Raw genomic sequence first — 17,049 nt, 5'->3', positions numbered from 1 at the left:
GTGTTTCTCCCCCATTTCCCCAGATAGTTTTCACTGTTATTAACCTTCAATGTTTACACTTTCCCCTCAAGTTCTGTATTCCGTCATATATTATAACACATTTTTCTTCTTCTTCTTTAAAAGGCTGCTTTCGACTTGCTCACCAAATCTATTCATTCCAAAAAAAAATTCCATCTCCGATAGTGCCTTTTTTCTACATTCCCGAAACTCTCCTGCACTCCATCCTCCATCCAGCGTCCTTAAACGTATTTTCAACTCGAAGGTCACAAGAAACTCATTTTGCAATAAATGTTCGTTTCCCATTAATCGTACACTTTCTAAAATCCAATCTCACCCCTCCCCTCCAAATCTTCCCCATAACCCCTCCCCTCCAAATCTTCCCCATCACCCCTCCCCTCCAAATCTTCCCCATCACCCCTCCCCTCCAAATCTTCCCCATCACCCCTCCCCTCCAAATCTTCCCCATAACCCCTCCCCTCCAAATCTTCCCCATCACCCCTCCCCTCCAAATCTTCCCCATCACCCATCCCTTTCAAATCTTCCCCCTTTCCCCTCCCCTCCTAATCCTCCCCATCACCCATCCCTTTCAAATCTCCCCCCTTGCCCCTCCCTCCTAAACTACCCCCTCACCCCTCCCCTCCAAGACTCCCCTCGCCCCTCCCCTCCTAGACTCCTCCCTCACCCCTCCCCTCCAAATCTCCCCAATATCCTATCCCTTTCAAATCCCTCCCCTTGTCCCTTCCCTCCCAAACTCCCCCCTCGCCCCTCCCCTTCAAATCTCCACACCCTCATTTCTTCTCAATTTCCCCCCTCTCACTCCCCCTCCTCAAAGCGTCCTCCCCGCTTCTTCCCCCTTCCAACTCTCACCTCCATCTCCCCCAACCTTCTGCCACGCTCTTCCCCCTCCTCAAATAACACCTCATTGTGCCTCACCCAGTCACCATCAAACCTTTTGTCCGCCCCATCCTTCCCTTTCTCCGAGCTATTCTGAAATCTCTGACACACCTTCAACAGCTCTCCCTACCTCTTCCACCTCTTCCACATCTTACCCTACCCCTCCTCCCCCCTGTTCTGTATCCGATGCTCCCCCTTCCTCTTCATTAACGGTATGGACCTCAAACATCCGGGGCCTTCGTTCAAACTTAACTGATCTCTCCATACAGGTTGCTTCTGTCAAACCAGACGTGATCTGCTTAACAGAAACTTTCCTCCTTCATGATGTCTCTGATTCCTTAGTATCTCTCCCGGGTTACTCCCTCCTCCGGTATGATAGACCTGAGCCTCGTCCTGGAGGTGGGGTTGCTATCTTTATCAAAAACTCTCTTCCTCACTCGCCCTGCACTGCACGCTCTCCACCTCACCCCCAGGAATACCTCTGGCTACGGCTTCCCCTTCGCTCCCACCTCTTGTTCATATGTGTGTTGTACCGTCCACCAAACAGTGATGACTCCATCTACATCTCGCTGTCTGATAATATGGACCAACTTCTATCTACTCATCCCAACTCTCTCTTCCTCATATGTGGTGATTTCAATTGTCAACATGCCAGTTGGCTGGGTGTGGGAACCTCTCTCACCAGCCATGGCTCCTCAGCAAAGAACTTCTGCGACTCACTGGGACTGACACAATCTGTCAATTTCCCAACCCGGATCTCAGTCAACGGAGCATCTTCTCTTCTGGACTTGGTTATGATTAACTTCCCTGAAAATGTCTGCTGCTCTTCTTCTGCTCCAATCGGATCATCTGATCATGTCCTTGTTAAAGTGGAAATCTCTCTGACCATTCTCAGGGAGCCTGCTCAGCGTCGACGTGTCTGGCATTTCACTCAGGCCAACTGGCACGGTCTTCAAGCAGCCATCAATCATCTGGACTGGTCTCCCATCTCTACCACCTCTGACATCAACTCATCCTGGGAATTCTTCCAAAGTAAATTGCTCTCTCTCATGCACAGATTTATCCCATCTCGTCTTCAGTTGTCATACCCTTCCTCCCGTCCATGGTACACGGAATCTTGTGGTGAGGCTGTTGCCCAGAAACAACTTGCCTTCATCTCCTGGAAAGCAAATCCAACGGAAGGAAATCTCATTTCCTTTCACAAAGCCCGAAACAAGTGTGTATCCACCCTCAGGAGAACCAGGAAACAATATCTCTCCGTTCTCAAGACCGAACTCTCTTATCTGTCTCCCTCTTCCAAATCCTGGTGGCGTCTGGTCAAATCTGTTTCTGGTGTTTGTTCCCCCTCCATCCCCTCCCTTACCTCAAATGGCTACACAGCTGACTCCGCACGTGAAAAAGCTGAATGCCTCAACTCTGTGTTTGCCTCTAAATCTTGTGTCCCAAACCCATCCCTCTCTGTACCCACCATACTCAGTCATACCCACCTGCTCCTGGACTCCGTGTCCTTTCCTCCTGACAAGGTGGAAAAGTTTCTGTCAACCCTCGACTCTGATTCTGCAACTGGACCTGACGGCATCAGCCCACGGGTCCTAAAATCCTGTTCTTCTGCTTTCACTCCCTCTCTCTGTTCTCTTCACCCTCTCTTTTGCTCAAGGTCAACTGCCATCTGCTTGGAAATCAGCCAACATCACCGCTTTGCACAAAAAGGTGCAAAAACAGATCCTAGCAACTACAGACCAATCAGCCTTCTCCCAATTATCAGCAAAGTCATGGAATCCATCATTGCTTCGGATATGAAATCTTTCCTCTTCTCCAATGGCTTGATCTCTGATCATCAATTTGGTTTCAGACCAGGTCACTCTACTCTGGACATGCTGCTTCTGCTGTCTCAACAATGGATGGAGGTCCTCAATGCCAAACAGGAAATTAGAGCTGTCTCCCTCGACATATCACGTGCCTTCGATACGGTCTGGCACCCCGCTCTGCTCACCAAACTCTCCTCCTTCGGTATCCATGGAAATCTCCACGCATGGCTGGCGGACTTCCTCTCTAGTCGTCGTCAACGTGTGGCCCTGAATGGGTTTCTCTCATCTCCTCTTCCTGTTCAGGCTGGAGTTCCCCAAGGCAGTGTTCTGGGCCCTGTGCTTTTTCTGGTCTTCATCAATGATCTCTCTGACTCTCTTGAAAATCCTCTCTATCTCTTTGCTGATGACTCCACTCTCTGCCGCTCCATTCCTCATCCCTCAGATCGGCAGTCTGCAGCCTCCTCACTCTCTGCAGACCTGGACAAAATCACAGACTGGGCAAACAAGTGGAACATGTCTTTCAATCCTGACAAATCTCACACTCTTACGATGTCTCTCCGAAAATACCGACTGGACAACCCTCCCATCTACTTTCTGAATAATCCTCTCCAAGAAGTTCTGTCACTCAAGCTTTTGGGTCTCACTATCTGCCATGATCTTTCCTGGTAAAACCACATTTCCAAGCTGGCCTCCAAAGCCAGTCGCCGACTGGGCATCCTCCGTTGTGCGAAGTCCTTCCTTGGCACACCTGAGCTCCTCACCACATACAAGGCTTTCATCCGCAGCTCAATGGAGTACTGCTCTCCCCTCTGGGCTGGTGCTCCTGCCTCACACCTAGCTCGTCTTCACGCTGTTGAAACCAAAGCGTTCAGAATCATTGGAATCTGCCGCAATGACGCTATCTCCGAGGGCCTTTCACTTAATCACCGCAGGCAGGTTGGTGGTCTTTCCGTCTTCTCCCGACTCCTCTCCGGCCTTGCTCCCCCAGCTCTCTCTGGGCTCTGTCCCCCAAATATTCTTGCAGGTCGCACAAGATCTGCCTGCAACCCTCTTATGGTTAAACTGCCAAAATCAAGACTCTCTGCTCACCTTCACTCCTTCGTTCCTCTTTTCTCCCGCCTCTGGAACAAACTCCCTCACCCTCTTCAATCCCACTCCTCCCTCCAGGTCTTTAAAACGGCTGTTCACCACCATCTCTTATCTTCCCCAATCCAAAACCTTGATCTTTTCTACCCCCGCTAATTTCACCCAAATTCCACTTTTTTGAGGTGACCTTTGACTTCTTTCCTGGAAGTCCTTGGTGTCCTTGCGTTTTATACCTATCCTGCCTCCCCCCAGGCCCTCTCCCTCCAAAAACATCTCCCGATGTCCCTGCTCTCAAATGTTGTGTTTGTGTGCTTCCTCCCCTTCTCTCCCCATCTTGTCGACCGCTCCCCTTTTTATATACTTTGTTTGCTTGTTTGTTTGATTTGTTTGTTTGATAAATGTTAGCTCTTTCACGAGCCTCGACTCTGCACACAAAAAAAACCAAAAAAAAAAACCATCTCTTTCTCCTCACAGCATCCGTCACAGGCTCTATTCCCATCATCTTTCGCAATTCATCATTTGTCTTCCTCTCTCTCAACGATACTCCACACATCCACCGTACCATTCGCATTTCCACTCTTTCCAGCCTTCGTTGCTGCTCTACGTTCATTACCCATGTCTCGCTCCCATAAATCATAACACTTCTCACACATGCAGCATACACCTTTCCCTTCAGCTTCAACGACACTCCCCAACGACTTCAATGAGTGGTAAAAAAATACTTTGTGGAAAAGCATTTTTGAAAAACAAAACATTTATTTGTAGAAATATATGTGGTATAAGCTCATAATTAAATACGAGTACAGTCGGACCTCAACATTTGCGGTCCCAACATTTGCGAAATCCGCGTATTCGCGGTCCGCAACATGTGACCTGCTTCAACATTCGTGCCTCACATATTCGCGGTAATTTATTTTTTATACAACTGGACTGGTCTCCTATATCCACCACCACAGATATTATTTCAGCCTGGGAATTCTTCCACACAAACCTGCTCTCTCTTATGCACAGATTCATCCCATCTCTTCTTCAATTATCTTACCCATCCTCCCACTCTTGGTACACTGAATCATGTGGTGAGGCAGTTGCTTTAAAACAACTCGCAATCTCCTCCTGGATGGAAAATCCACTGAAGACAACCTCAGATCATTCCGCAAAGCTCGCAACAAAAGTGTGTCTACTCTCTGGAGAGCCAGAAAACAACATCTGTCCAATTTGAAGGTCTTTAAATCTTCAAAACTGCTGTTCACCGCCATCTCAAGTCATCCCCTATCCAAAATCATGATCTTGTCTACACCTGTTAAACCACCCCCACATTTCCCTATAAATTTGCTTATGTTTTCATCTTGTCCACCCTTTGCATTCTTCATTACCCCTCATCATTACCTGCATCCCCCGTTTATCCATCTCTCTCTTTATTCTCCCTCCGCCCTGCTGTTGGTGTTTCCCCTTCCTCCTGCTGTTCCCTTTGTTATGTTGTGTCATGATTCATTCTGTGTCATAGCTCTTCCATGAGCCTCGACCATGTAGTTTGAAAAGAATTTTTAAAACTCCTAAATCACTCTCCCCCCCCCCCCCCCCCTCCTCATGCAAACAATGCCCCCACATGGATGGATTCGATATTCGTGGCATTTCTCAGGAACGTATTCCCCTGCGAATGTCGGAGTCTAACTGTATATGACATTCATGAAGAAAATTGCCATTGAAAAGAGCAATGCAAAACAATGACTACACCCCACAACAGAGAATGAAAGTGGAAGAAAGGGAACAAAAATATCAATGAAGAGTAAAAGACAGTGGTTGCTCAAATACTAACGAATAATTTTTAAATGTTTGTCAGGAAAAATGGAGATGAAAAGGTAGATTCCTGCTTCAAATAAACAACCAAGCAATACCTTGTTGTTCTGTGTTGTATCTGAGAAAGTGTCTTGCTTATACAATAACAAGGGGGTTGTAGAACCTATTTACTACCAGGATGAAAAGAAAATGCTTTGAAGGCTGACCTGTCAGGGACGCTGAGAATTCCAGTGCTGTTACGGCGGATGGGCGTAACATGGTACTGGAAATCAGGAGTGGTTGAATTCTTATCATATGGACTCATAAACATTAACATCTCATCAGGTTTGTCCTTCTGCTTCAGTTGTTGTAGGTGGGATTGGGATACCTATGAGAGAATCATTTGGCAGAGGGAAGAACAAGTTCAAATATGCTGTTAACTCATGTTTCATTTACTTGCATCAGTCATTCCATGTCAAATCATCAAAGAATCTGCCGTCATCTCTCAGATTTTTGTAAAACTTTGGGAACCAATTGGGACCCATGAAAAACAGCTAGAACTCAAATATTTTTGCTAACAGCCTCTTAATTAGTGAGATACAGGTTAACGAACTTTGGACTAATTAGCGCGATGTCGCGAATTCAAATGGCCATATCTCTAAAAGTATAACACCTAGAGAGCTGGTTTTGGTGTCATTTTAAAGGTATTTTCATGCCCTATAAATTTGTCCGGGCAACATTTTCCTACCTCCCATCACAAAAAAGTTATCACAAAATATAAACTTCAATCGTGAATCCAAAAAAAATGTATCCTTCAAATTTCCTCAAATTCATCCCAGATGTACCTTATGATGTCAAGAAGCTTCCACATAAGTTTTGTGATGGGCACTCCAATAGTTTCTGAGATATGAGCAATAATGTACATGTACGTATGGCATATAGGTTCGAAAATCAGCATTTGTAATGTATTATACAAACATTCTAACCTAGCCATGACAGGGAACACAGGGAACAACCATCAATTGCTTTGAAGTATCATATACTTTCATTTTCAACTGGGCCTGAGGGGAATTCTCATCTGGGGAATTCCAACTGGGATTTCCCATGTGGGTAATTCGAGGTGATGCAACTTTCACAGTCTAAGATCCCCAGGGAAAGTCCAAGTTGGCTTAGTGTAATGCTTAGGCCTGCCACCAACAGAAATTGGCAGTTCACTTCTGAAGGAGCTGCAGAAAAATGACGACTGCCAAGGAAAAGTTCATCTTGAAGCAGAAATCCTGCTGCAATCCCTTTGGAGCTCATGAAAAACCAAAGTCGTCTGGCTTGAGAGCTGTTAGCCAAAAAGCCATAGCTGCTCATCCAAGCCTCAAACTGCAAAGTGCACAGAAAATCTGTACCCAGTGTCGTAAGAAACTGGCAAAAAGGCAACCAGGTGTGGTAGACTCAGAGTCTCAGCCGAAGAACGAAAGGAACATGTGAAACTTACACCTGGGATGATCGATCACAATGTCTCAGCCATAACTGGTTATGTTACAGTGGATTATGATGGTCACTGGTGGGTTGCATGTGTCATGGAACATACCCCAGAGAGGCATGAGGTGGATGTTAAGTTCCTCCATCCACATGGACCATCCCCATCATATACATTTCCGGAACCATCAGACCCTCTCACTATTGACTACCAGGATGTGCTTACTACTGTTGAACCAACCACTGCAACTGGAAGGACATATTGTATTTCCAAGAAAGAAACAAGTGCTGCTGTTGCTGCATTGAAGAGGAAATTGAAAGCCTAAGTCAGGTTAGTGAACACTGTGTACTTGAACTCACTTATTGATTGTATAATACATTACAAATGCTGATTTTCGAACCTATATGCCATACGTACATGTACATTATTGCTCATATCTCAGAAACTATTGGAGTGCCCATCACAAAATTTATGTGGAAGCTTCTTGACATCATAAGGTACCTCTGGGATGAATTTGAGGAAATTTGAAGGATAAATTTTTTGGGGATTCACAATTGAAGTTTATATTTTGTGATAACTTTTTTGTGGTTGGAGGTAGGAAAATGTTGCCCAGACAAATTCATAGGGCATGAAAATACCTTTAAAATGACACCAAAACCAGCTCTCTAGGTGTTATACTTTTAGAGATATGGCCATTTGAATTCGCGACGTCGCGCTAATTAGTCCAAAGTTCGTTAGTCTGTATCTCACTAATTAAGAGGCTGTTAGCAAAAATATTTGAGTTCTTGCCGTTTTTCATGGGTCCCAATTGGTTCCCAAAGTTTTACAAAAATCTGAGAGATGACGGCAGATTCTTTGATGATTTGACATGGAATGACCCGCATGAACATGAAAATACACATGGGTTACACTCAAAAAATACACTGAACCTCTTTGGTGTTTCACAAGCACATGAGTGGTTGTGAAGAATCTTTTTGGGCCACACCATCTCCCAACTGTCTGTGGTGTTTGGTATTCCTCTACTCCCCTACCATCACTGCACAGAGTAGAGTCCCTCCAGAAAGTGAACCGACATACTAATCTCATAAGTGAACTGACATACCAATCTCACAAGTGAGTACATACCTATTGCACCTCTTAACTGGAAAGACGATCATGAACCACTGTGCCACATCAAAAGTTCAATCAAGAAAGCCCAAACTCTCCAAAAGTAATGTGAAGTAATTGAAGTCAACACAATATCTGTCCTTCGAACTATTCGTATTTCCCTGGCGCTCTGATCCCACCATCTGGCATCTCAGTGACGATTTCTCCACTCTGGATTTCCTGTGCGACCAGTTCGACATCTCAATCAGAGATTTCTCTATTCCAGATTTGCCGTGCACCTCACCCGAGGGCTCGATCAAGACGAGGGCAGCGCTGTGTTGCTTGGGGCTTACCCTTCGCTTTCCCAGCCCACAACTTACTCGAGCAGTCCGTCCGAGACAGGAAGGCCTGCCTCTTTCTCCTTGTGGTCCATCCACTCTCAACCCACACCATTAAATTGTCTCTTTGTGTACATGTCCTACATCATTTCAATCGTGTTTTGTTATTGATTTGTTTAATTTCTGTCCCTAATATGTACTTAAGTGAAGGTTCAGTTAAGTTAGGGTGACCAAATCTACCATGGCAACACATGCCCCCATGATAACTCTATGTACAGTGCCTTCAGAAAGTATTCACACCCCTTGACTTTTTCATATTTTGTTGTTAGAGCCTGAATAAAAAATGGATTAAATTGAGATTTTTTGTCACTGATTTACACATAACTCCATAATGTCAAAGTGGAATTTTTTGGACATTTTTACAAATCAATTAAAAATAAAAAGCTGAAATGTCGAGTCAATAAGTATTCAACGTCTTTGCTGTGACACTCCAAATTCAGCTCAGGTGGTGTACCCAATATCCTTTGATCATCCTTGAGATGTCTCTACAACTTGAATGGAGTCCACCTGTGGCCAATTCAATTGATTGGACATGATTTATAAATAGATGTTTGGTACTACAGAACTTTAATATCCAAGAAAACAAACACGACATAATGACAATAACACCAAAGCTTTTCGTGCTGTACTCCTCAAGGCGATTCACAGCAAAAGACCGGAAGAGGTGAGAGCTAATCATTTATAGCATGTCTATGCAACAGCGACACCGATTGGACGTCATATGACTGATGAACCAATCGATGTCGCTGTTACATAGGCAAGCTATAAATGCATCATCTCTCACTTCTTCTGGTCTTTTGCTGTGAATCGCCTTGAGGAATATAGCAAGAAAAGTTTCGGTATTATTGTTATTATGTCGTGTTTGCTTTCTTGTATACTAGAATATAAGATCGGTCGCTTCGCTGACAGAAATACCAATCTATGAGGGAAGAAAAAGGATTCCTAGGAGATCCTGCTCTCCGTGCAGGGATAATTTGAGTTGGCATTTGCAGTTTTGACACACGTGTCCATGTACCGATAAAAAAAATAAATTGGGATCACAAACATTCCCGGGAGTTACCCAAATCCACCGTAGTTGGATTTATTGAAATCCGTTAATCCGTTCTAAAGTTATAACATGATAAACAAATAGACAAACCGACAGACACAGCTCCTTTTATAATATAGATTAAAGGACATGATTTAGAAAGAAACACACCTTTCTATGGTGTTAGATAGGTCCAACAGTGGACAGTGCATGTCAGTGCAGAAACTCTACCATGAAGTCCAAGGAACTGTCTGTAGAACTCCGAGATAGAATTGTGACATGGCATAGATCTGAGGAAGGGTATAAAACCATTTCTAGAGTGTTGAAAGTTCCCAAAAGCACAGTGAGCATCATTAGAAAATGGAAATAATATGGAACAACCCAGACACTTCCTATAACTGGCCGTCCAAGCAAACTGAGCAACTGGGCAAGAAAGACCCGAGTCAGGGAGGTGACCAATAACCCCTCTGACAGAACTACAGAGTTCCTTGTCTGAAATTGGAGAACCTGAGGAAGGTTCTCTGAACAATCTCTATAGCACTTCACAAATCTAGGCTTTATGGGAGAGTGGCCAGATGGAAGCCACTCCTGAGAAAAAGTCAAATGAAAGACTGATAAAACGAGGCAAGATATTATGTGGCCTGATAAAATGAAAATTTTACTCTTTGGTCTGAAGGCAAAGTGATAAGTCTGGCAGAAACCCAGCACAGCTCATAACCCATCTAACACCATCACTACTGTGAAGCATGGTGGTGGCAGCATCATGCTATGGGTATGTTTTTCAGCAGCACAGACTGGTAGATTTGTAAGGATAAAGGGAACAATGAATGGAGCCAAGTACAGGTAAATCCTTGAGGAGAACCTGCTTCAGAGTGCAAAAGACCTTAGATTGTGGTGACGATTTACATTCTGACAGGACAATGACCCCAAGCAACACTGAAATGACTTCAGAACAAGAACGTGAAAATCCTGAGTGGCTCAGCAAAAGCACAGACATGAATCCCAATGAGAATTTGTGGAAAGACTTGAAGATTTCTGTTCATCTACGCTATCCATCCAACTTACCAGAACTTGAGCAAAACTGCAAGGAAGAATGGGAGAAACTCCCCAAATCCAGATGTGCGAAGCTGATGCAGATATACCCAAGAAGACTCGAAGCTGTAATCACTTCCAAAAGCGTTTCTACAAAGTATTGACTCAGTGGGCTGAATACTTATGTAAACAAGAACGGCACTCAGTAGAGAGCATACCTCTGCCTGGTTGGCCATATCATTCAATGGTGAAGAATCACTTAAAAAATTCTATTAGCTGAATCCAGATCCGGATCTTCACCAAAATCTAATCATTTCGTGCTTGTCACATACGCTACATCTCCGCCAAATTTCGTCCGAATCCATCCACAACTTTTTGAGATATTTTGTGCACAAACAGACAAACGGACAGACAGGGTTGAAAACATAACCTCCATCAACCTTTGTTGGCGAAGGTAATTAGATATTTCTTGTACTTCATTTTCAATATACTTGTAAAAAAAAAAAGTCTAAAAACATGTTTTCACTTTTTCATTATGGGGTATTTTGTGTAAATCGGTGAAACTTAAACAAAAATTAAATCCATTTTAAATTCAAGCTGTAACAACCGAATATGGAAAATCATATCCGAATAACGTCGTTTCGTATAATGTCACAGTTTTTAGGAAAACATCCACGACAGAAATCGGTGACTTGCTGTCGTTTATGAATCCGGGATCCCAGATTGAATCCGGGATCCCATATCCAATCATATTTTGTGCATGGTTTACAAACGACCTCAAAATTCATTTAAAAGTACACCAACATCTCATAATTTCCTTGTACTATAGGTGATTTATGCACAAGGCTTATATTGCTGAATGCTTGTGTCAAGCACAAATAAAGACTTACGAAAAATTTCTTGACTTTATAGATAGGTGTGATACAGGCATGAAATGGATCGTCGAAGTCCTCTCTGGAAAGATGGTCGAGATAACTGCGCACCTCGTGCTTCCTTTTCCTTGTTCCCACACGAGTTGTTGTCTGCACCAATTGCGCTTTTTCCGTACCTGTGATCCACGAATCATATCGACAATGCAGGCTTATAACAAAAATGGCATTTCTTTGCACAGCAACGTTTGGAAGGAACATATATTGATGGCCGGAAATGCTTAAATAAGGTTCTCTGGGATCATTCACAACTTTTCTGGAAAAAAATACGTAAACCTTGAAATGACATGCTCAAAACAACCAGGAGCAAAAAGGAAGATATATGGGCAAATAGCAGGCCCAAGGCAAGGAGCAGGTACAAGGCATGTCTGAGGAACAACATAGCTGCCACAGAGAGGGCGCAGAGTTGAGCAGCTATATTGGGGCTACATGAAGTTATCAGGAGCTGGTAAAGGAGACAGGACATTATATATTAGAAAGGAAGCGATTATGAGGGCTTCTGATCGATAAATTTAAGATAATGAGGACTAAAGACAGAATAATGCAGAGGAGATTTTCAGCAGAATGGACAGTGACAATGGTACAGTGGCCATAGCTTGAGAGTAAAGTGAAGAATCAAGATGGTAGGTAGTAATGGTAGACAGGTTGGTAGTGGTCTGGGGTCTTTCACTGAAAGAGTACTTAATGCATTGAATGGTCTTCCTGGAAGGCAGTAGCAGCAACAACAACAACAACAAGAAAGAGCAATCAAAGACTGCAGACCGTCACCAGGATGTGTTTTCAGTCTTTTTTTAAGGCTTGTGTTAAAACAAACACGGGGACTGAACCACGTGACCGATAACGTCAACGTTATTTTTTTCCTACACCAATTTATCCTGAGATGATGCTCAAGATATTTCCATCTTGATCGGATGAAGTTTTGTACTTGTCAAATTATGACGTCATAATGGAGGCACCTATGACATCATCATTAACATATTTTATTCCCCATGGAGAGTTCTTTACAATTAGCCATGTCTCAATTTTTTCTATGCAGTGCTTTCGGAGATATAGAGGTGCAAAAGTTTTCGGTTTTTCCAAGATGGTGCCTGTACCATTTGACCTATGATGTCATAATTATCACTAAAAAATTCAACAGGTGCACCTATGGTGAAAATTTCCTGTCAATCGAACCAACGGTTGCAGAGAAAATCATATTTATTCTGTGCAGAAAAACAAACAAACAAACAAACAGATAGACAGATAAACGAACTAATTAAAAATCACTCACAGAGCGACACTTGGCAAAACAGAACAAAGTACAATGGCACTCATTAGAGCATCCTTTTGACCTCAAAAATAATTAGTGGCTGAATTTAGTGACCTGATATGCAAATCGTCTTCAAAGTTTAAGTGAATCGGATGAAAATTGACAATTTTTGGAAATTTGGCCTATGTTGACCTTTTGGCCTATGTTGACCTCAAAAATAGTTGGTGGTTGGTTTCAGCAAGCCGATATGAAAATACTTTTCAAATTTCAAGTCAATCGGATGAAAATTGAGGATTTTAGAAGTTCAAAAAAAGTGGTTGACCTTTGTCCTATGTTGATCTCAAAAATAGTTGGTGGTTGAATTCAGTTAGCTGATGTGCAAATCCTCTTCAAATTTCAAGTGAATTGGATGAAAATTGAGGATTTTAGAAATTTGAAAAAAGTAGTTGACCTTTGGTCTATGTTGACCTTGTGACTTATGTTGACCTCAAAAATAGTTGTTGTTTGAATTCACTTAGCTGATATGAAAATCCCATTCAAATTCCAAGTAAATTGGATGAAAATTGAGGATTTTAGAAATTTGAAAAAAGTGGTTGACCTTTGGCCTATAACCTTTTGACCTCAAAAATATATAGGATTTTGTCAGACCATAAACTCTACCATTTGGTGAAGTTTCGTGAAGATCGGTTCAAAATCGTGACCTGTAGGCAATTATAAGTAAGCGGACAGACAAACACACAAACACACACAAAACACACAAGCCGGAGTGATCAACATACTTGTCAAAAATTTTTTTTGCCAAGTAACAAACGGACTCAAATGCAATACCCTCTCCTCTGGCGAGGGTAATAAAGAATTTTAAAGTGGCATCATATGTACCAAGAAGTAATGGTAATAGAGGGTACAGCATTGGTAGGACTGGTATGTACAGTAGCTTGGGAATGGAAGGGTAATTGGAGAAATGTGTAATGATCATGAGAGAGTCTTGTCAAATGTTTATGAGATGATCATGAGTGTTTATGAGAGCATCTTGTCAAAAGGTGAATGTGCTGTTGATGTTTGTTATTCCTCGCTCTCTATTCGCCTTAATCATCGCCAAACTACCCCCTCCCCCTAAAAAAGAACCCCTTCCCCTTCTTCCCAGAGTTTATAAAGTAATATATTGGATGAACGACTGAGTGATCGGTCTCCACCCCTCCACCTCTCCCCCCTCCTCCTCCACCATCCTGTTCCACGAGTTTATAAACTGATAGATTGGATGAATGACTGGTATTAGTGTAATGCAAGTGTGATTGGCCAAATAAAAATGGTTCTTTCTTTGGAAAAGTTATTTGAACAAGGCAAGGAGAACAAACCTCCACTGGCCATTTTCTTGGTGGATTTTGTAAGCCTTGGTTTCTTCTTCTCTGGACCTTTGGGCTTTTTCTTTGGAGTTTTGGCCTTAAACACAATGTTCTGCTGCCACTTCATAGTAGCGCGACCATTGGCCAAACTGGTTCCCTGCTCCCAGGGTTTCAGCACATCCGTGGGCACTGCCTGCACAGCTCTGACAAAAGGAACATACATGATATAGAAGTTGATACAGGTCTACATAGTAGTGTTGGTAGTAATTGGTAGTAGTAGTAGTAGTAGTAGTAGTAGTAGTAGTAGTAGTAGTAGTAGCAGCAAGATCAATGACTTTTTTTTTTTGTTTTTTTTTTAGAAAAAGGTGCATCCAACCAAAAAAGTAACTGGCTCCACTCTGCTACTCTAGTAACTAGATGGTATTCATAGAATACTAACCCTGCACAGTCTTAAAAAATTGTAGTTGCATCTATCTACACTTCTGAGGTAAATGTGTACAAATTATACTTTGAAAAGTCTGCTATTGAGTACATTCATAAGCCTTTACAAAGTAGCATTTATTCTCCTTCTTGAGAGTTTTCATAACTACCAAGGCTGATAAAGGCGCCAGAATATATCGCTGAAGTATAAATCAGGAGGTCATTAAAAACGGCAAATTGAACTTCTTATTCGCTTTTATCCACCACCTGAGCACAATAAAGGCTGTAGCGATGAAAATGATTCCAAATGTTGCATGGTTTTTGATGTACGCTCAAATGTGCACTCTATCAAACGGTCATGTAACATATAGTAAAGTTTCAATTTCCTTTGTTGAAAGGTTTTTGATGTACGCTCTTAAAAAATTCAGACATGTATGTACGTACGCGACTAATTGCTTAACCTCACATCCTGCTTCACGAGCGTGGGGTACTAAACAAGCAAGAGTAGATCCGATGTCAGGCAACGTTTCACCCGCGTCCCAGTGGACATCCTCATTATCTATACCGTGCAGTATGTATATATATATATATATATATATCAGTCATTAGGTGACTCCATACTATCAGTGGTGAACCGCCATTAAGGTATCCCATTCAGCAACTTGCGGCGGCAAACTTTGACCAATGAGAGATTGAGGATGGGCAAAACAGCCAATCAGGTCTGGACTGAACATTCTAGGGAGCTTTTGCCACCCAATATAAGCCGATGCCCATCGCATTTCAGCTTGGCTGTTTGATTGATGTTCCTTGCTGGCTTGCTCGTTGCTGAATCTTGGCTGTTTGGTTGCTGAATGCTCTCGCTGAAGAATCCTGCCTGGCTGCTGAATCCTCGCTGATGATCCTCGCTGATGGTCCTCACATGATCTCCTTCCTCTCTGCCTGATCCGGCCGACCTGCAAGTGTTCATCTCCCCCACGATTCTGCTCGAAGCTGGCTGTCAGACGTGCTGGTTCATCTTGCCTGCGCAGCAATTCATCCGAGCTGGGTCGTCGTTCCTGCGCTGAAGTTCGTCGTTCGTGCTGACTTCGAGGCGGCGGTTCGTCCTTTGGACCTTACTTCACCAGCTGCACGTCCGGATCGAGGATCGAACTGCGCGCTGCGCACAGCTGCGGCCACCCTCGAGTCAGTCCCTGCACGTACATCGGTACGAGAATAACCGGTGTGTGTGTGTCATTCCCTGTGTGTGTGAAGGTGCCTGTTTGGTTTAATTAGGTAAGAATTGATAAGGCTGCCTCTCCGTCTCTTTCTCTTATAAATAAAAGGTTGTACATGTTTCTTTCAAACCTGGTCGGATCATTTTTTTCTCCATTGGCCTAGCATCATCCGAGACTGAATTTGGCTTGAATCAGGCCCGACAATCACGCAAGGTAACGCCGCTTTCTACACAGTGTAAATCCGCTCGGCACGTAATGTGTGTGGAAAGCGGGGTTCAACCCCAAATTTATTCGGCTGCATGTCTTGAAGGTATTTGGGATTCCTTGACCAGCAAACTCCTTGGTGCGTGGCTGGGAGGTTGGCGGTTGAAGTTGCTTAGCAACCCGTCGATCACGAGTTTACGCGGGCGGCGGCCTGTGGACCCGGAGTTTGAAGAGGAGCCGGGTAATAAACTCCCCTTAGTACGTCGACAAACCCGGGATCCGCAACAAAATTATGAATGGCTGAGAATGGGATACCCTAATGGCGGTTCACCACTGATAGTAGGGAGTCGCCTAATGACTGGTATAAAACCCAAAGGTTTTCAGATTCATAAGTGTAGGCAGGACTCGCTGCATTGCCCTGATGAAGCCCCAAAAGGGCGAAACCAGGTCGGTAACTGTGAGTTTTTGCAGGCACTTGTGATTGTATCTGAAATAAGATCGAAAATTACGTACTGCTAGATGGCTCCTCCGGAGTTTGGCAGGCAAGGCGTACGACGTACGTACGTGGTGGCGACGTCACTGCGTGCGCTCATTAGGTTGGAGAACTAAGATTAGATTATAATATATATATATATATATATGTAGGGCATGAGCCCCTCCCCCTTGATGTTGTCTTTACATTTGACCAAGTATAACCAATTATATGTTGGGTTTGATTGTTTACTGTATCCTTTTGATACTTATATTCTTTCCATGTCTTTGAAAGCTGGCTGTACTCTTAAAGTAAGTTAAATGCTTTACAAACCTTTGCCCTGTGTTGGCACAATCCCCCCCTCCTCCATACTTCGGCCTTGGTTGCACTTTGCTATCTTTCTGGCCTCTGCTAATTTCCTGTATGTTGGCTGCAGTATGACTGATCATTCCCAACATACTTTCCCACCAAAGGACTCTTTGTTACATTACTTTGTTGTTTGAAATGCCTTTGAAGCATTATATACTTTATGTGATTGTATGCCTTGTAATGGCTTGATCTCTTTACCTATTGGAATCCAGAGTTTGTTCTCATACTGTGGCCTCGCCATAGTTGCATTGTTGCTATACGTTGCTATACT

At 43.3% G+C, this 17,049-nt stretch overlaps 1 protein-coding gene across 4 annotated transcripts in view; it reads right to left on the bottom strand.

Moving 5' to 3' along the window:
* MIS18BP1 (MIS18 binding protein 1) overlaps positions 1-17,049 on the bottom strand; it is a 173,976-nt gene that overhangs the window by 80,024 nt on the left and 76,903 nt on the right. For all 4 annotated transcript variants that reach the window (XM_068110579.2, XM_068110581.2, XM_068110580.2 and 1 more), the window contains 3 exons: positions 14,112-14,302; positions 11,469-11,626; positions 5,792-5,952 (listed from right to left, as the gene is read on the bottom strand). In XM_068110579.2, coding sequence (XP_067966680.2) covers positions 5,792-5,952; positions 11,469-11,626; positions 14,112-14,302 — 510 coding nt within the window. The remainder of the gene's footprint in view (positions 1-5,791; positions 5,953-11,468; positions 11,627-14,111; positions 14,303-17,049) is intronic.

This window comes from Myxine glutinosa, chromosome 3 (assembly GCF_964187855.1).
Source record: "Myxine glutinosa chromosome 3, kmMyxGlut1.1, whole genome shotgun sequence".
Classification (NCBI taxonomy): domain Eukaryota; kingdom Metazoa; phylum Chordata; class Myxini; order Myxiniformes; family Myxinidae; genus Myxine; species Myxine glutinosa.
The sequence above is the reverse complement of the archived record's forward strand: the minus strand, read 5'-3'. Positions and strand labels throughout refer to the sequence as shown.